Here is a 21,088-nt window from a genome sequence, read left to right as displayed (position 1 = left end):
AGCACAACAGGGCCTTTCCCCTCTCTTCCCCATGTGTGCCCCCCAAATTGGTTCAGGGGGATCAGGAGAACCCTCAGAACAGCATGCTTAGATGGAGAGGGGAGATTGCTCCATCTCTGCAAGCAGAAATGATGGAGCAATCTCCTTAGTGCTATGTTGAATCCCTCTCATGCATTCTATCTCATGCATCTCTGTCAAAATAGAAATTTGTGTAGCCATTCCTTTATTATTTTATTTTTATTTTTTTAATCTGATATAAAGTGTTATATAGAAAAATCAGCATCAGCTCATAGAAAAACAAACTGGTAGCTTTGGGTAGAGTCTCATATTTGTAGAATTAGATGTATCCATGGGTAGAGAGATATTTAGTGGAGATGTTGCAGGAGGGGATGTTCAGCTCTGCCCTGTCAGCCCTGCCCTCTCACCAGTATTCACTCTGCAAGCCTATTTCCAGACTGGCCTAGCTAGAGGAAAAATAATTGTGGTTGGAAGAAAGGGTTAAACATTCTCACTCTCTCTTGCTCTTAAAAGTGTCTGTGTGTATGTTCTTTAGTCTATGAAAATGGTTTGGGAACCAGTGTTTGTTTATGTAACATGAAGTTCTGCCTTTTTTAATTCTGGAAATGTATTCTTACAGGGTGTAAGAATGTATTCTTATTTCAGGTGTTTGTGTGTGTTATGGGGTAGGATATTAGACATCAACGTATTTTTGGTGTTCACCTGTGTTTCAGGTACAGAGTGTTTTGAAGCCAAGCCATCAGAAAGATGGATTGGAACTTAATTCTTTATTGAATGCCCCTCATATTCAGGTAGGAATAAACTGTTTATTTGCAAATGAAAAAACATTTCCATTGTTTTCTTAATGTCTACGTATTGTAAATTTCAGCAACAACAACAATTGTAAATTTGTATTGTAAATTGTAAATTGTATTGTAAATTTCAGCAACAACAATTGTAAATTTCAGACTCCCCCCCCCCCCGCCTAATATAGTAAAGTTCCATGGTCATGATTCAAAGAAATAATAGTTGCATACTGCAAAAACACACCTAAACAGTAGCCTTCCTTTTTGACTAAAAACTTTGAAATTCCAGCTACTATGTGTGCATCCTGCTATTTTGAAGTTTTGCCAATAAGATACAGGTATGAGTCAAACATCTCATGAGGAATGTGCAGCTTCACAGGACAACTGCAATTAAAAATTAAAACAAAAACAAATGGGCAACAGCTATTTTCTGTTGTAATAATGGTCACAGCCTGCATTTATGAAAGCACAGTCCTTTGTTCATTTAACCATAATTCTTGGTTATAGCTCTGTTATGTAGCTACCCATCCACGCTGAAAGCAAGAGAAAACATGTATGATATGACTGCCTTGGACCATAGCCTGCACGTTGAATCTTTATCTGCTTGGATTTTTTAAAGTGTCCCACTTATAATAAATTACCTCTAATGTGTGAATATCACTTTCTATAAATGGCACTGTTTGTTTTACACTAGGCACTGCTGTTGGCTCATGATAAAGTTGCTGAGCAGGAAATGCAACCAGAGCCAGTGACGGATGAAAAGATTTATGAGAATGTAGGTCTGTATGGAGGAGAGACAGTTAAAATAGTTCGCATTGAAAAGGCTAGAGATATTCCATTGGTGAGTATACTGAGGCAAGAGAGCCAATAAAAAGATGAATATCATAGTACTTTCGTATTACTCGGTCTGATCTCTGTGGCACATTCTCTCTTTAAAAAAATGCTGACACACTCAGATATAAGAAAGGACAGGTGCAAGTACCTTTTCTTAGGGTGATCCCAGATTAAGCTTTTAATGTGCAATTGACGCGCCTTCTTCATGAAATTGTACAGTTGACCCACATGGCACTGTGATCTGTTTGTAATCCTCCCATATTTTCCTAGTCTGCATCCATCTTTTTTCTTGCCTTAGACGGTCTTATGAGGAGCATCACAATATTTTTGCAAATGTGGATGGGAAAATGTGCAGTTGGTGAACAGTAAGAAGAGTTACCCTGAAGAGGATGAATGAGGTTTAGGGGTATCCTTCCTTTATTTATTATTTGCCCGGCATTCCTGATTCAGAGCTGTTTTTTTCTCCTTTCCCTTGATCTAAAACAGCTGGAACACTGGCTCTCAACTAATTAATTGCTTCCTGGAACTAAATGTCCTTAGCCCCCACACTTCAATTAGGTTTTTAATGAGGGAAAATTCAGCTGTGCTGTTGCTTTTATAAAACGGTTACACGTATTTTCAGGGGTTCCTTAGTGCTCCCCTTGAAAACAGCAGTTCTTAATTGGAGTAAAATCAGTATCCTTACATTGTGGGTTTTTAAAGTTTTTTTATTGTGTTCATGTGTGAGGATAGCAATGACAGTATATAGAAACAAAAATCTCAAACTACAAATGAAATACAAGATATAATCTTGTATGATATAATATCTCACACATATATATATATCTTATCTAAATCTTACATTATGGTCCTCAGTGTATTCTAATGTATTCATAGTCGATTAAGACATCACTCCAGCCACACCCTTCTCACCACTTATGGAAATGTCTCATATTCTCCATTGTCCATTGTTATTGAATAAAGTCTCAGCACACAGCTCTAAAAACCTGTGGCTGTGCTCTACATAAAAGTACCAAATCAGACTGGATAACTGTTAATAAAAAGAATCACAGGATTTGGCTGCTCCTGGTAGCCTCTTGGGTGAAATAATGCCTACTCTAAAGACAACTTGCAGTTGCACCTCTGATTTTTTTAAAAAATGAATACAGGTACAGGGTGGGAGGCTTTCCTCAGAATCTTCTCTCTTCCTTATATTCTCCTAGAAAAAACAATGGGAAAGTTTGCCCCCCCCCCATAAACAGAAAGGGAGGAAGTTGAGGAGAGAAGAGATCTGCCTCCCCCCTCCATATAGAGCAATGTCCCATGACTGTCACCATCATCTTCAGTTCTTTTTTGAAAAATGAAAAGATGTTGCTGCCAGCCTTCCCTTTTCCTGCCATCTTGGATTACAAATAAAGGAGTTCAAGTTTCTAGGCAGATTTTTCCTTAACCTGCTTACCTCCCTTCACAATGTACAAAGCATTGCTTAGAGCTCACTCTTTATATGTGTATCTGTATGTACCTGCACAGTCAGCCCATGGCACAATTTTTTCAGTTTTCCATGGTGAAATAGCACAACTACCGTATTTTTCGCCCTATAGGGCACACCTCGTTTTTTTGGGCGGGGGGGAATGAATAAAAAAAATTATTCGCCTCCGGAGGGCGCCCTGTGCTTCGGGCTGCAAGTTGCTGCCCACAAGCCTTTCGAGCCCAGCGGCAACTCCCGCCGGGCTCGCAAGGCTTGCAGATAGCTTCCTGAAGCTTGGAGAGCGAGAGGGGTCGGTGCGCACCGACGCCTCTCGCTCTCCAGGCTTCAGCGAAAGCATGCATTCGCCTCATAGGACGCACACACATTTCCCCTTCATTTTTGGAGGAGAAAAAGTGTGTCCTATAGGGCAAAAAATATGGTAAGTGTTGTTGTTTTTTTAAATGACTTAATGCACTCAGGAGCAGCTTTGAACAGCAGTGGTAACAGGTCTAACTCTCCAGCTTTTGACAAGGAGAGGACGCTGTAGCTGGCAAAGAGATTGGGTTGTCAAAGGTTTATTGATGTGCATGCACATACCACCCCAAGCCACAAATCATATCTTCCTCACGTACACTACTAAAATGTTTGAGAAGCAACAGCTTCAAAAATGTTGAGAGAATGAGTGTGCATCGCTAATAAGAGCTGGGAAAATGAGAGGGAGCAATACTGCCCACATAGCTATTTCATTCCTGCACCTTAAGGTGAGATAGATGCTTTAAGAAGCAGGAGACCTCTTGGAGAATAGACGATCAATTTCAGTTCCATTTGTAATCTATAGTGCAAGAGTATTAATTTGTAGCACTCCTGATTTTGTGGAATGGAACATGAAATTGATGGCTCATGTTCTCGGGCTGTGCTGAAAATTTAATTATATCCTATCACTGGAAGACCTAGGTGGTGGTTTTCATTTTTGCTTGTTTGTAGAATGACGTTTTTATTGGGAAATTGAACTTAATTGCCTGTTCCTATATTCTATAATGTACCTCTCAAATCTGATCAGTGACTGAAGCTACAGTATTTCGAATTTAAGATACAGATTTGGTAGTGCTACTGTGTTTCTTCATACACTAGTATTTTCCTCACTGCTTTATGCATTTCAGAATTTCCATGTGGTAATTTATAACAAAATCAATAAGCAAGCATGTCTAGGCTGCACCTTTTGGTAGTTCCACTAGGACCTGATCATGGCTCAACCCTCATCACCACGTAAACAAGATTTCTGGTGTTGTGGATCAGAAAGAATAATAAAAAGTCACTTCATGGGGATGAAATGATCCTTTCCTTGTCCCCCTCCAACGCTGTGGGTAACTGTCCTTGACTACGGCTATATAGCAACAAAAGGAAAAGGCAGCCTTTAACTCATTGAGCCACAAATATTGATGCTAATGTTAGACATTCTTTAATTAAAAAAGATAGGTTACAACAAAATACCCAAGGCACAGATTTGATTTAGCAGCACCATTACTACATGAAGTGCTGCAGGTAAGGCTAAGACCCTCCCTGTCTTGTTCCTTTAATTGCAATCATTAAATGTTTTTAATAGTGATTGCATGATCATTTCACATTCTCTTCTTCAAATGTCAGTGTGGCTAACAAATCCAGAATAACAGTAATAAATCTATTAAATGCCATATCATCTAGAAGCACAACAAGATAGCAATATAGGAGCATCATAAAAACAGTGTAAATCAATAATTAAAATTCATTAAGAAGAGAAGTTTTCAAAATCCCAACTAAAAATGGGAAGAATATGTTTTGATGAGCTGGATACTGTGCCTCCCTGCAAAACAAGAAAAGCTTATTCAGGCTCATTTTGTTGTTTTTGTCTTCTCTTAGACTTTTCTCTGATGTGCTAACTATAGAATTACAGTATTCCTTAGACTCTGTAGAGAACTTGTATTTTCAGAAATGTTATTTATTGTTGGTTATATTTCTGCTCTGCCCATCATCAGGAATTCAGGGTAGTATTCAGCATACATTGTCTTATGAAGTGAGTTAGATTAGAGTTATAGACTGACCCAAGACTGATCTGGGATTTGAACCTGTGTCTTCCCAATTCTACTTTATCCACTGCACCACAATTATAGAAAATTTCTGACACTTTTAAATTATCACTTTTAATTATGCAGGGCGCTACAGTACGCAATGAAATGGATTCAGTCATCATTAGTCGAATAGTGAAGGGAGGTGCTGCAGAGAAGAGTGGGCTGTTGCATGAAGGTGATGAAGTTCTGGAAATTAACGGAATTGAAATTCGTGGAAAGGATGTTAATGAGGTTTTTGATTTACTGGTATGTTGAGCCTTGCTTTCATGGTATTCTGCTACTTACTATGATCCGACTTGTGCATTTAAATTTGTTAAATTCCAGTTCAGACTTTGATATGTTTTGCCAGCAGCTATGCTTAAAATGTTTGACCCCTGCATACCTTGCAGACAGCCTATGTCTTGTTACAGTTTCAAAGGTCAGAGGAGGACAGCCTTCTGAAATTGCCTTCAGCACAAATGGTAGCAGCTTGCAGGGTTGTTAATACTTGCTCATCAGTTCTGAAATGCTTCTTTCCCAGAGGTGTAGCAGAGTGCAGTCCTAGGAGTGAGACATTTTATATAAGCAGGGCTTTATAAAAGTATTTAGGATTATATTACTTGAATGCTATGTATAATTGTATGAGACTTTTATGTCTAGAATTTGGATTGTTCTGCACCACCTGTTCCTGAATATGCCAGAACATATTCGGAAATGTTCCAAGTTTGTATTAGGACATACTAGGAAATGATCAAAGTCCAACTCTTCTTTTAACCTGGCACTCCAGAAGGTTCCATGTACTTTTTGTCCCGTCAGCTTTGAATTGAATAATTCCCATGGACTGGCTTCAGTTACAAAGCTGCATCATCCTGGCTTTGGGTGTCATTTTCATTTCCTTAGTAAATTCCAGTTGTGCTGCCCTAGGAGCACCATCTGACTTTATTCTAACATTACCTAGCCTGGCACATTACTTATGGGTGTAGTGTCTGGGCTAGCCATGCCTGTTGACATTAAGAGGTGAGACTTGAGACATAAAGCACAAGAATTGCCTTCCTGGGTTATACCAGAGTCCACTTAATCAAGCATTCTTTGTCTCAATGGTGACCTGAAGCATGTGAAGCCATTTATCTCCTTGTTTGGGGACCAGGCTGTTTTCTGAAAAGTGGAGGCAATTTGTCACATAAATATGCTAGACAAGAGCACTTCCAAATAGAGGTAGGGAAACTAAGATTAGAGTTCAGGGAGAAGAAAGACCTGTAAGAGCAGCAGCTTGAAATTCCTCCCCTCCCCTTCACCCAACCCATTGTTGCTCCCCATGAGTGAGTGTCTGACTTCAAGGCTGTTTTTAAGTTGTCAGTTACTAATGAATGTGCTTTTCCTCACAGGCGGACATGCACGGCACGCTGACATTTGTCCTGATTCCCAGTCAGCAGAGTAAGCCACCACCCACAAAAGAGACAGTGGTATGTTCTTGTGGCATATTTCCAGTGTATAACTTACCTTAATTGCAGGTGTTCAGTCGGTTTTATATTCTCTTTTTGTTGCTATTGAAGTCTCGTGTGTCTACTTCACTGAATAGTAGACAACATTTAATTTAGCCATGCTTTAAGAAGAGATTTTGAAAATGTTGGTGGAAGCAATTGTAAGTTGTCCCATAACATAGGGTTGCCATACGTCCAGACAGTGCTTCCAACTTCAGTTTTCTGGCTAGGTCTGGGAAATTCCAGACATATGGCAACCCTACCATAACATCACTTTTTGACACTATTGAAAACACATGACACAGGCAATCCATTTGTTATATGAAGTAAGGAGAGTAATAAAACTATTCTGAAGCAGTACCTTTTCCTGAGTAGGCATTTTGAGGAGGAGGAAAAAATGGGTTTGGGGACACTTAAAATCCTTTGAGTGACTGGGAATATTAGAGGGATGTCTTTGGCGAGCAAGATTTCCTGTTTAAGAGGCAGGAGAAAAGTAGATAAGGATTGGATGATGGAGCAAAAGGCTTTCTGGGTGATTAGACGTGAGCTGTTAAACACAACAGATGTTTCTAGCATGTCATGTGCTGCTAATACAAGCTATCTTCATCTGATTTTTAACTCTCTCTGTACTATTTCCCAGATCTTCCCTGCAGTCCCAATTCCACAGGAGGCTTTGGGGAGGGCACAGTGGCCAGTAGAGAAGGGGAAGGAAGCCCTGTTGTGCAAATGACCTTTTTCATGCACATAATTTTTTAGTACAATCCGTTACTTGTTTATCCCATTTCAGGTTCTACATTACCATCTGTTACAAACCATCTTCATTTTCATCACAAAACTGCATCAGCTTTAAGCAGGGAACCTTTCAGTTTAGAAATGTCTTGAGTGTTTACTTATGTCTTAGTGAAGAAATAAGGTTTTCATACTAGATTCTGAGAGCAGAAACCACATTTGTTGTATTGATTTTTTTCCTTAAGCTCCTTAGATATTTGCTATTAAGTGTCTTGTTTCTGTAGTGAGTTGTATATGCAAAATGGTAGATAGTGCCTTGATCTGGGGTGTGCTTTCCATTAAGATTCATTTGCCTGCGCCTACCCCACTTTCTTCTGTGTCACCAGGATATTCCTCTTATAGTTATGCATCAAAGTGCCCTTTCATTGAGCTCAGAGTGACATTTCCCACCCCGCCCTATGTAAGCAGAATGACTTCTCGTTAAAAAATGAAAGTGGTGGAGGCGGGGGGAAGCAGGAACAAACATCAAGTCATCAATGTTTTCATAACGCAAGTGTCAAATTTATTTTAAAATTGGTAGTTTGTTACAAGAAAGTTTGTTCTAGCTGTCTGACATCTCTGTGTTACTTGGTTGATTGTGCTTGGAAGAAACACCTTGATAATAATGAGTGCACAGAAATATCTGGAGCACACTTTTCCTAGCCATCTCCCACGTGCATGTACATGTGCCGCAGCTTTGTAATGCTGCACTTTCCCTGACAATTTGGATGGAGAAACTGGTTGGAGCTTGCTTGGGACAAGTTGCTTGGGATAGTTAAGCAGGAGAGCAGGCAGACCCAGCTTGAGTTCACACACAATCCATAATGGCTGGGCAGAGGCAAACTTTCCTTTGGAGGTCGTCAGAGAATAGAAAATTAGTGCTCTCCTGTCTCTCTGATTTAAATTTGAGTCTGCCTTTTCAGGTCTAAGCTGTAGAGGGGAAGCCCTCTTGCCACTTCCAAGTTACTTACTGCCCAGTTAATTGTTCCTAATTTTTAATTGCCTTCTATACCAGTAGTTTATATTTTTATTTATGCTTCAGCTCTTCATTATGTATTTGAAGTGAGAGTGGGATCTCTTATATACAAAAGGAACATATTGTCAGAGATTAATACTTGCAATTCCAGTCCATATTTATGTGTATACCTCTATATTTTCTAGATCCATGTGAAAGCTCACTTTGACTATGATCCATCTGATGACCCCTACGTCCCATGCAGAGAGCTAGGCTTATCCTTTCAAAAGGGAGATATACTCCATGTCATCAGCCAAGAAGATCCAAACTGGTGGCAGGCCTATCGAGATGGAGATGAGGAAAATCAGCCTTTGGCAGGCCTCATTCCAGGTATTTAATCATGGAGTATTTGTGTATATTGAATATGTTTTTTTACAAAGAAGTTTCAGATACCATTGTCATTGAACTACTGGGATGTTGCTTTGAATTGTTGTTGCATAGTCTCCTCCTTTGGTGAGTTGAGACTGCTGATGTGACCAAATTCCCAACAGGAGTCCTAATGTTGTAGATGTCTTTTAACTTTGGCATTTAAAAACAAAAACAAAATGAAAAAACTGATGCAGAGGTATGAGAAGAATTCTTATTGTGGGATTATCTTCCTCAAAGCGCTTATAGGGATCAAAATCTCAGTCCATTTTGAAATGTGATCACTCTTGAAACAGTGGTGTACTCTGAAATGGCAATAATTTCTCATTACTAATTGTTAAATGTATTCTATCATTAAGGGAAAAGTTTTCAGCAACAAAGAGAAGCTATGAAGCAAACTATAGAGGAAGACAAAGAACCAGAAAAATCAGGTAGATGAAAATCTTCATGAAATACCTTTGATAACTAATAATCTTAAAAGAAACTCAGTCCTTGAACTGTGCCTCCTCTTTTTCAGTTCAAATACTTCAGTGATAGTGAGCATTTATCCACAGCTTTCATAACATGTTTAAGGAGAGCTGAACTGACCAAGCAACTTTTGCTGAGATACTGTCATTATATCCAACTCTTTGGGTGAAACTTAATGTACTCAGTGTTAGACTCACTGAAATCAGCAGGCAATTGATCTACATGGGTCTATTCTGAGTGTGATTTAGCCATCTATTGCACTTTGACTCAGGTAGAATCTAGAAGTGGTACCATGTGCTTTGTCCTCCTTGATTACATATATGGATGTATTGTACTCAGGTAGGGGTGTGTGTTTATTTTTAAAAATTAAAAAGATAAATAACCAAGGGAATGAACAGTTTTGCCTGTGTGGTCCCATTGACGGAAGACAGAAGCAGCAGTTCCTTAATACTGATATACAGACCAAGTAGGGAGTACAAACCTCTATGAACTTTTCTTCTACTTGTTCTTGCTAGTATAGCCCGTTCTTTAAAAAATTGATATCACATTTCCAATATGACAACTATCCTCTGTTTTGATATTCCAAGTGCCTCCTTAAGACACTTCTTTCACCATGGCTTATTCACTTTACTTACTTTTTCTTCCTCCCTAACATGTCATAGCTGTTCCTTGAGATCAGGGTGGCCACATGTTGTTGTTCCAACTCCCATCACCCCCAGCTAGCATGGCCAGTGATCAGGTATGATGGGAGTTGTAGACCAGCAACATCTGAAGTAACACACATTCTCCTTTCCTCCTTTAGATCGTAAGTCTGTGTGAGCAGGGTCTGCCTTGTGTTTAATTTGTGTACAACAGCTATCAATTTAACATGCTTTATAAAATAAATAATTGCAGCTGGAATCTTAGTTACATATTTGGACAACTTTGACTCTCTATTTTTTTAACTTCTAGGGAAACTTTGGTGTGCGAAGAAAAATAAAAAGAAAAGGAAAAAGGTTCTGTATAATGCCAATAAAAATGATGGTAAGAAGGGATTTCAACTATCTTCCAGTATTTTTTCTGGTTAGTGCAACTGATTTATTTTTCAGCTTGTGTTAAAATTATTGCGCATAAATATTCACCCATAGTTATTTCTATATTATCTGGACAATATGTTTTCTAATATTTCTTTCCTGATTATAATAGTGAATTTTCTATGGGTTTTTATGTTTTAGAAGTAAACTGCTGGTCTGTGACTGTAATAAACATTGATTTTAGAAGTCATAAGCCTTGGACACTGATCCTTTGGCATTCAATTAATGTGAAGAAATGATAACAAAAAAACTATTACACAACAATAAAAGGCTTACTTTTTAAAAGCTGTTCTGAGGTATTCAACCCAGTTTTACTTAGAGTAGACCCACTGAAATTAATGAACATGGCAGTAAGGTACATTAATTTCAGCAGGCCTACTCTTGAGTAAAATATAGTTGACTATCACCCCATGTTCATTTCTTCCTAATCAAAAAATGCCATACTTATTTTGGCCTTGTTTTCTCAAGATTATGACAACGAGGAGATCTTGACTTATGAGGAAATGTCACTTTATCACCAACCAGCGAATAGGAAACGACCCATTGTCCTGATCGGTCCACAAAACTGTGGCCAAAATGAACTTCGGCAAAGGTTAATGAATCACGAAGCTGACAGATTTGCTTCTGCAGTTCCTCGTAAGTTGAAAGGCTGGGGCATGTAACTGTCTTGTGTTCTGTTGTCAAACCCTTGCTGCCTGGCCTTACATCATTTTTGCAAGTTCAGTTCAGTACCACACTATATACCTTAGTATGGAGGGAAGTTGCTTTAGTAAATTCTTCCCCAATACAAATGTAGGGAGTTAACCATAAAAAATGTCCTTTGACCCAGTGATGCAGATATGTAATTTTTAATGGTATTGTAACTCTTCCCCCGCGGGTGGCGCTGTGGGTAAAACCTCAGCGCCTAGGACTTGCCAATCGCATGGTCGGCGGTTCGAATCCCCGCGGCGGGGTGCGCTCCCATCGTTCGGTCCCAGCGCCTGCCAACCTAGCAGTTCGAAAGCACCCCCGGGCGCAAGTAGATAAATAGGGACCGCTTACCAGCGGGAAGGTCAACGGCGTTCCGTGTGCTGCGCTGGCTCGCCAGATGCAGCTTGTCACGCTGGCCACGTGACTCGGAAGTGTCTGCGGACAGCGCTGGCTCCCGGCCTATAGAGTGAGATGAGCGCACAACCCTAGAGTCTGGCAAGACTGGCCCGAACGGGCAGGGGTACCTTTACCTTTACCTTTAACTCTTCCCCCTACATCATTAGATGATTATGTGTATTAAGTTAACTAAAAGTGTAGTAAGGCAGCCCTGCTCCATTTTGCGCCCTTCTACTTATTCTGCTGAGTGGGGCCCTAGACGTCTGCCACAAAGTCCCTATTCTGATTGTACCACTACTTTGATTCCATTCATAAGAACAAGGCAGGTTATTGAAGTAACTTAGTTAAATTCTCATTTACAGGAAGGTGATTTTGCTACCTTGCATTCTCCTGTATTTTCAGTTGCATTTGACCTCCCCTGCTTCATGTTTTTGTTCGAAGTACATTTGCATGACTGGACATGTGTTATGCACAGTTGGACATGTGCCAGAGACTGCTGTATTATGGAACTATTTTTTTAGCCCAGTTAAGAGTTTGCGATTCTTTCTGGCTGAAAGACTCTAAAGGTCAACATTGTTAATTTTGCACTTATACATTCTGCTGAAAAGGGTTTCTTTCCAAGTAGCTGTTTTTCATACCTTGCAAACTGACATAACAAAAATGCCTTCAAAACAGTTAAAAGACACAGAAGTCTTAAATTAGATTTGTTTACTGGTCTTTTCAGATACAACACGAAATAGGAGAGACAATGAAGTGGCTGGCAGAGATTACCATTTTGTATCACGGCAAGTATTTGAGGCCGACATAGCAGCAGGAAAGTTTATTGAGCATGGTGAATTTGAGAAGAATCTGTATGGTACCAGCATAGACTCTGTCCGGCAAGTGATCAATTCTGGAAAGATATGTCTTTTAAATATCCATACACAGGTAATAGAAGTTCTTTTGGACATTGAAATCCTAGGTTCTATGTTGCAGTAGTTCAGTTAAAATGTGTTGTTGATGAAGGCCTTATTTTAATTGGTTTTGATACAAATGTGAGATCTGTCTATGTATACACTAAATTTTCTCCTAGATCAGATGTATGCAACTTCCCTAATATGCTTCTATGCAGGCAGTAAATTTGTACATTAGTTGCCCACTCTACATATTCAGTGGTTATATGTACTGAGCAGTTTTCGTAAGACTAATTCCTAAATACATCACTCTTCAGTTTTCTCTTTGGAGAACTCCCCATTGTAACTTTCCTTACCCCAGTAGACATGTGAAAGGAAGATATGCATCTTTAAACATGCAGTGGACATGCAGTAATGTTGCTTTCAGTCTCCCATTCACATTTCATGTTTACCATACAATCACCAGTGTAACTCATGCACCATACACAGTGAGAAGCAGCTATAATCAAAGGTTCTTCATGCTTCATCCACTTTCACTGTGGTCATGTTAGACTTTCTTCAGAATCCTCATCTTGTTAGGTCATTTAAAGGCATCTTTGGACCACATGTTGCTAAGTCTTGAATTATGCTATCTGTGTTTTCAAGACTAAATATGAAGAAATAGCAAATTACTCTATAAAAATACAATAATACTGTAAATAGCAGAATTATTGTAACCACACTTAGCAAGGGTGTAGAATATTAATATTCTTCACCACGTAAAGAGCAATAAGAATGTGGACTGTCCAAATTCAAAAAATTTAGAGTCATTAGAATATAAAACGTCAGTTCCTCACAGTTCCTGTACACACAATCATTTTAGAATTGCAGAGATGCATACATGTTCATTATGTAGGTTTACATCATTTTTCTGTTGTCTTCTCCATTTTGCTGCTGTCAGAAGAACTGTCATCTGGATAAGTAGCATGGTCTACTATTAGGAAAATTGGACTCGGCTACCCTGTATCAGTTGCAGTTTTCAGCTCTAGTTTCAATGTAACTATCTCTTTGCTAGCTTGTGTAGTTCATGAAGTTTAAGTTCCTTTTTTTTTGGTTATTTGTGCAGCCCCAACTGAACGATTTTTGAGATCACATGTTGTAACTTGTTAAGCTAGTTTCCCCAGGAGCAAACTGGCTTTTCTAGGTAGAAGCCTTGCACAATCATTAGTGTAGAGAGTCACCATTTATGTATAATGTTGCATGCATAAATTGTATTGGCAATAGATAATTGGTATGAATTATAGTTTTGCTTTGTTTTATGAAAATATTAATAGTACAGATTTATATTTCCCAACAGTCACTGAAGAGCCTTCGCAATTCAGACTTGAAGCCATATATTATCTTCATTGCACCACCTTCACAAGAGCGGCTTCGTGCATTACTGGCCAAAGAGGGCAAAAATCCAAAGGTAATATTCACATGTAGTGTTTATAACAGTGCATTCGGCCCTTGGTGCTCCGATACACATTTTCTTCAACTATGCTAACTGTGTAGCACGCAGCAGTCACAAAATTCAGTATGAGAAGACACAGGCAGGATTGCAGACCTAACTTTATGCCACAGAATTCAATGTTGGTGGGTTCTGCTGCTCCTGTTCAGGGTTATGACATCCTCCTACAGCTTGTGTCCAAATACACATCAGTAATATGTGATGAGGCTTACTGAATTGGGACACTTTTAAGTAAATATACATATGAGGGGTGAGGAAGCTGACACCACGTCACCCTTTCAAGCAAGGAAGCTGCCACATTCCTCTTGAGAGTCCCCAAAACCTCTAGCATGTTGAGCATGGATGGAGAAAGTAGAGGTTTTGTTGCATGAGCTGAAATTTTTCCACTCACATGTGTGCATTGGTTACAAATTCTACTGACAAAATTCTAATTTACTTGGTATTCCCTTTATTATAGACAGAATGTGTGGCAGATGTTGAGTTCCTGCTGAATTTTTTCTTTTTGGATTCTCTGTTTTGATGTGTTCCTCCTAGTTTCTGCCACCAGGTGGTGCTGGCCAGCTGTTTTTGATAGTGTTTTCAGTTTGTCAATGTATTACAGTGGTAGCTTGGTTTAAGAACAGCTTAGTTCAGGGGTCAGCAAACTTTTTCAGCAGGGGGCCAGTCCACTGTCCCTCAGACCTTGTGGGGGGCTGGACTATATTTTTTGGGGGGAGGGAAATGAACGAATTCCTATGCCCCACAAATAACCCAGAGATGCATTTTAAATAAAAGCACACATTCTACTCACGTAAAAACACCAGGCAGGCCCCACAAGTAACCCAGAGATGCATTTTAAATAAAAGGATACATTCTATTCATGTAAAAACACGCTGATTCCTGGACCGTCTGCAGGCCAAATTTAGAAGGCGATTGGGCTGGATCCAGCCCCCAGGCCTTAGTTTGCCTACCTATGGCTTAGTTTATGAACAACTTGGATTAAGAATGCTGCAAACCTGGAAGTAGGTGTTTTGGTTTGTGAACCTTGCCTTGGAATAAGAACATGTTTCACTTCCTGTTGAGTGTGTTTCATTTGTAAACTGTGTCCCCCACCGCTATGGGAAAGCACACCTTGGTTTAAGAATGTTTTGGTTTAAGAACAGATTTCTGGAATGGATTAAGTTTGTAAACCAAAGTACCACTGTACAGTGGTACCTTGGTTTACAACCATAATCCATTCCAGAGGTCCGGTTGTAAACCAAAACAGGTTGTAACCCAAGACGTGCTTTCGCCAATGGGGCCTCCCCCCAAAAATTGGTTGTAATCCAAAAAAAGGGACACGCACTTCCGGGTTTCACATGGTTGTAATCCAAAGTGGTTGTAATGCAAAGCGGCTGCAAACCAAGGTACCACTGTACTTAGAACAGGACAAAAAGCAGAAGCCATCTAAGCTGGCTGACATGACTGTTGGTGATCACTAAAGTGCATTTATCTTAAATTTTGCATTCAGTTCCCTGTTTAAAATAGAATCTTCCAGGTTTCACAGCACATCAGCTATTTAAGCTTGGCCAAGGGGTAGGGGGTAGATTTGTCCTTTAGGGGTTCAGCCCCCAGATCAGATATCCTGTTTGACAGGTGATCAGGGTTGCATGTGTATACCTAGTATTGGGAACCCAAGACAGGACAGGGGTTATATTGGTGTATCATCTATTCTGCTGCCTAAAAGTCTCCCTCCCTAAGCTCTTGGAGGTAATCTTGGACATAGTGTTGAGGACCTTGAGGCAGCTTGTACTGGGAATCCTCAGTGTTTATGCCAAAGTTGCTTCATCTGAAGAAGCTCAGAATGTTATGGCCTTCATGCCAACCATGGCCCCCATGCCAACCATGGCCCTTTCTGAAACTATAACCGGGCTAACATGGTGGCAGGAAACACACTGGACTGTTTCTATGTTGTGGGAGCCAGTTGTGATTCTGTCATGGACAGATCATCATCTGATCTATTTTGACTTATAACCTCCATAGGAGGGAAGGATCAAATTAGAAGGTCTGCTCCCAAACCCTAATGGATCCAGATGGTTTTATGAGGTCATTAGGGGATTTTCCTGCAGGTTTAGTCAACAGTCTTGTTTAGGTCCTGATCTTTGCTTGGAATGAGGAGATGACGATGGTTATCAGCAAAAGGGAGTTCTGCAAATTCCTATGATCCCTGGGACATTATCCCAGGGATTATAAGATTGTGCCCTAGTGATAGATGCGGCTTGACTTTCAGACCTGCCAGTACTTTGTTTCGTCCTAATCAATCTAATGCTGCTTTTTCACAAGACACTGACATTTTTGTGTAATATATCCATAAATATCATAATATACTTTTGTTTAAATTTCAGCCTGATGAACTTCGAGAAATTATAGAGAAAACCCGAGAGATGGAGCAAAATAATGGCCATTACTTCGACACAGCTATTGTGAATTCTGATATTGACAAAGCATACCAAGAATTACTTCGTTTAATTAACAAACTTGATACAGAACCTCAGTGGGTTCCATCCTCCTGGCTACGGTGAAACAGTTACAAGGAAGAAAAGGACCTTGCCAATAGAAGAATGCTCACCCTGTATATTAGATGATGGATTAACCTCTAGTCCTCTGTGTGCACGGATTAACTGTGTGCTTTAAAAAAATAATACTCATACAGTCTGACACCATTCTACTGTGATTTTGAATGTCTGATCTTTCACTACCTTTTTACCAGACATTGACATTTTGAACAAGCCACTACATTTTTAATCATTTGAAAACACTTTCAAGCGGCTGCTTTAAATTTACTTTTTCTGACTAGAGTTTTTTCTCAAGGTAAATATATGTATACAGTCCTGATCACTATAAAAACTGATTGTTATTTAACGTTTTTAAGTTAATTATGTTGCAGACATGATGGTAGTTTGCAAAAACACCTTTACAGAATATTGGATAAAGGAATATACCTACAAGGGGAATGAAGGAATTAATCTATAAGTACTGTCAAATGTATAAAGGGGCTACTTTGATTTGAAGTTGCCTTCTTGGGCTTCAAATTGTTGTTGAAACATTCCATTATCTAATCGCACTGCAATTTTTGAAGATGTGTACATTGTAAATATTTCAAACTTTTTTGTCTTTAGTTAGTTTGTAAATCAGATTCACAGCTAATTAAATAACAGTAAGTCCTATGGAAGGTTATATATATATATATCTGCTGATATTTTAGATGTGGTATTTTATGAATTTTTTCCTCTTTGCTATATCAATTGATTGAGAGCCACGGTTAACACATGGGACTATAGAAGAGTTTAGATGGGAAGCTATATTTTTATGAAAATAGAAATTCTTATATGGATTTTTTTTAAAGAATACTTTGCTTCCTTAAAATGTAAATTTGTCTTTTATAACCAAGGAAACAGACTTTGGGATGATGAATATTAGAATATTTTCTTGTATTTTTATACCTAGGCACAAGGTGTCTCATGGCTGTTGATCATGTAGGTAGTTATAAAGTGGAGTTTATAATATTAAGTAACCCAGTTATCATCCTGAATTTAATTGATACCGTTGTAAAACAAAACTAGTGGAAGAATGTGAATGTTACTAAATTAGGAACCTGATGTGTTCTGTTTCTAGAACCAGCATATCCTTATATGCAATTGAAAATACCCATAAAGGTTCAAATATTACAGCTATTGCATTTATGAAACTTCTCTAATTGTAGCTGCCTTTGAAACTGATTAGCTTTGTTGCTTTGTGGCACCCTTAATGTGAATATGAATAGTTTTCTTTGTTCTCAATCATAGCTTTTATTTTTATATACTGTCATACACTGGAACTACTTCAACATGTAGTTGAATATAACCTAATAGTTAAGAATTAGTCTTTCCATGTTCTTTCATATTTTTCTCTGAAGGATTAAACAGAAAATCCAAGCAGGATTGAAACTTTTTTGTGTTCATAGTTGAACATACAGTATACATTGACATATGGAGAATTGGGGGGAGGGGGGTAATACTATTTAAGAACTGAAATTCCTCTCTTAGTATTATGATCCACTCCCCCACCATGGGAGAAAAGAGAAATCTGGAATCAACCAACAGCTCCCCTCCTCTGCAGAGTATATGCATATGATCTTTAAGCGTAGCACATTTATCAAGAGATTGTAAAATCGCTCAACAATGTGCCTCTATCCAATGAAGCCTTTGGGTAGGAAATAGAAGTGATATGGAATAATCTATGTATCACTGTCAACCTGCAAAATAGTGATTTATCTCAAATTGTCAACTTTGCTTAGAATACAAAGCAGAAAAATGAATGTTGTGTTTCTTCCTTGCTTTGCTTTGATGTGATAGTAGACAACAAAATTCAGAAACTCTGGGCTAGTGCAGATATAAGGCTTCCCACCCTTTAAGCATGCATAGGGGATCAGGAATGGGCTATGGGATTATTCAGTCCTTTCCCCTTCCTTTTTCTCGCACAAATCCCCTTCCCTCCCTTGTCTTAACTATGCTTTGCTATGTCTACACTACTGTTAAACCATGGTGAAGCTTGATCACTGGCATTCAGAATCAGTATTTGAAGTGGTTTACAAATCCTATCTTACAAGACTTAACAAATGTTCAGGATTGTGCAGAGATGAAGGTTCGTGGTTAAGGATGGTAGAATCCGCACACAAAGAGAAGGCTAGGGAGAGCGCACACAGTGCCATGGCCTGCTCCCACTTCTTTAACTATGGTTAAGGAATGGAAAGTGTTTTATCTGCATTGTATAGACTGTGCATTACCCAGATGTATGTATTTTTCATCATCTTAAGGGTTATGGTGCTGATGTCCATGAGGTCTAAATTTAATTACTTTTACAGCCATGTGAAATATTTCTATCAGTATCTTAGGTTTAAATGTTAAGAAAATGCTGATGTAATCCATGATGCATTCTAGGACAGTATATGAAATACTGGTTTTGGCATACTATACTGGTTAAGAGTGATGTATTAACAGTAAAATCCCCTTTGTTTCTCCTATCCCCCTTCTGAATTTCTAAGATGATTAAGAAATTAATTGGACATAGTCTTCTAAATGCAGAAATTACTATATATATTAAATGTGCCTGCCACCTGCTGTCCTTTGAGATAAGAGTGGTGGCCTAAAAATCCACACTAAGCTCTGGCTATAGAAATGCAACTGTGGCAAACAATAATTAAGAGGGCTTTCAAAAATCATCCAATATAACTAAATTGATATCTGTCAATTACTCTACTACTGACATTTGGAAAAGGATGTTCCACAATATTGTAATTACAGAGAAATGGGCATATCTGTTTGGATGAGGGAAGAAAATTCTAAACTTCTTTCAGAGGATACAATATTGTGTATTATAATGAGCTTTGCAACAAGTGCTGTTCTATTCTAGGCTAGTTAAATAGGGGAAAATATTTGATTAACCAAGTGAAAGATATGCCTTGTAAACAAACCATGACTGTAATGATATTTCTTTAAAAATGGAAAGAGAAAGGGTGAAGGGATAACAAAATAGCTTTTAAAGGTAATACAGTATATCTCTACACAACACCCAGGTTGAAGCTTGACATCTACTTGCACTCTATTTTGAGCTATTATAAACTGCACATTAATGTAAACATGTAAAATAATATTCCTAGCCTTCAAGTATACTGTTGTAAATGTAACCGTGAGGTAATATATTTCACTTCCTAGTGGCTTAGTACTACAAGCTACTGTGGCAGGAAATAAATATAGAGGATTGTATAAAACAGCTGCAGCTTGTGTGCAGACTGTAGTGTTATGGAAAGCAGTACCAAGATTGCTCCAAGTTGCATCCATGCTGCTGTTCTGGCTGCCAGTGCCAGGGGTGGTATGGTGGCACAGCCTACAGCCACTATATGCTAACAAAAGGCAGGGAAACAAAAGCCAGCTCATCTTTGTACTATCCTGAAGCCTTATTGGCATTCAGCTTCATCAGTGCAATCTTGTGCATCTAATGTTTTGTATTGAGCTGTCAAGCAGATACTGCCCTTGTAGCTCAGTCAGTGCAGTCACTTATTTGTAGAGTTGGATGGTGTGTTCCAAAGCCTACTTGGGCATGGTACCTAAGACCCTTTGTGTGCTCCATCTTGGCAGAATATGCTCCCCAGAAGTGCATAGGCACAGCTTCACACACAGTAACTTTTGTTGCAGTGAGTTGGCTGTGTCATTTGGTTCCTAAAGGCAACTGCATAACCAGAATGGCCTGTGGAAATGTGTGGGTTCCCAGAGTTTGCAGCCTCCTCTTTAAAAAAAAAAAAAATCCATCTCTGTTCCTACCAGGTTTTTACTCCCCCAATTACACTGAGCTGAGCTCTTGGTTAAGCTCTGTCCTCACTAACGATAAGGTGTATAATCAATATATTCTTAGCTGCAGCTTGGGGGTGGTGAAGAGAGTTTAACCCCTTTTGAGTAAAGAGAACACAGTTGGCACAAGACTAAAAAAAGACCATGGAGGAGCAAAGTGGTTCCAGGAGCCAGCGTGGTCCCAATACATCAGAGTGGTCTTGAGATTATTAAAAACAACCCTGCTTTATAAAAGTTCCAGCATATCTTTAACATGGCTTAAAACTTCAGCACAAGTTTGTAACATCATGATGGAAAATAAGGTACTTGACTGAAAAATGAAACTTGAATAAGCATATGTTTAATTGTGGAGGTTTTTCTCTGTCCTTTGGAAAGGAATTAGCATATCTTGCATCATTATTTGCTTACCAAAAATAAAGGTCACTTATTACTTATATTGCACACAGAGTGTATTCTTTAAATAAACCAGCACCTTATGTGAACTTGGTGCAATGAGGGGAGGGGAGAGGAGAACTTGTATGCGTCTTTTTTTTGGAATTCACAACTCATTTTAAATGCCTTATTATATTATTTAGAATTGCCCCTCCCACTTCTGGATGTAGTACTGTTTTTGTTGCATGCAGAGCAGGATTAATGAATCTCCAGACCACCAGAAGTTCCAAGGTGGAACGCAAGGCCATTTCTCCCAACCCATGCCTAGTGTCTTATCAAGCTGATGGGGGGCTTCAGTCCTGCTGGGTGCTGTTTTGCTATGTTTGAAGGTGAAGAGAAGTATGGTGTACAAGGTAAATTGAAAGTATAACTCCAGTGACTCATTCTTGCTTCAGTAAACCAATACTAATGTTGCCTTACGCTTCTAAAATTGTAGACTTACCAGATTAACCATTATTACAAGCTTATTTCGAGAGTGGAACTGTTCTAAATTCCGTTAGGTCAC

At 39.0% G+C, this 21,088-nt stretch overlaps 1 protein-coding gene across 3 annotated transcripts in view; it reads left to right on the top strand.

Moving 5' to 3' along the window:
• PALS1 (protein associated with LIN7 1, MAGUK p55 family member) overlaps positions 1-20,585 on the top strand; it is a 52,452-nt gene extending 31,867 nt beyond the window's left edge. For 2 of the 3 annotated variants that reach the window (XM_053385782.1, XM_053385791.1), the window contains 11 exons: positions 732-809; positions 1,498-1,644; positions 5,274-5,435; positions 6,554-6,631; positions 8,579-8,762; positions 9,158-9,229; positions 10,218-10,328; positions 10,808-10,975; positions 12,150-12,352; positions 13,655-13,765; positions 16,171-20,585. In XM_053385782.1, the coding sequence (XP_053241757.1) occupies positions 732-809; positions 1,498-1,644; positions 5,274-5,435; positions 6,554-6,631; positions 8,579-8,762; positions 9,158-9,229; positions 10,218-10,328; positions 10,808-10,975; positions 12,150-12,352; positions 13,655-13,765; positions 16,171-16,347 (1,491 nt within the window). In that variant the 3' untranslated portion in view covers positions 16,348-20,585. The remainder of the gene's footprint in view (positions 1-731; positions 810-1,497; positions 1,645-5,273; positions 5,436-6,553; positions 6,632-8,578; positions 8,763-9,157; positions 9,230-10,217; positions 10,329-10,807; positions 10,976-12,149; positions 12,353-13,654; positions 13,766-16,170) is intronic. The other variant, XM_053385801.1, reaches the window with a different exon arrangement.
• Positions 20,586-21,088: the final 503 nt, after the last annotated feature.

This window comes from Podarcis raffonei, chromosome 1 (genome assembly GCF_027172205.1).
Source record: "Podarcis raffonei isolate rPodRaf1 chromosome 1, rPodRaf1.pri, whole genome shotgun sequence".
In the NCBI taxonomy this organism is placed as follows: domain Eukaryota; kingdom Metazoa; phylum Chordata; class Lepidosauria; order Squamata; family Lacertidae; genus Podarcis; species Podarcis raffonei.
Note: the sequence above shows the minus strand (reverse complement) of the source record. Positions and strands in the feature narration are given on the sequence as shown.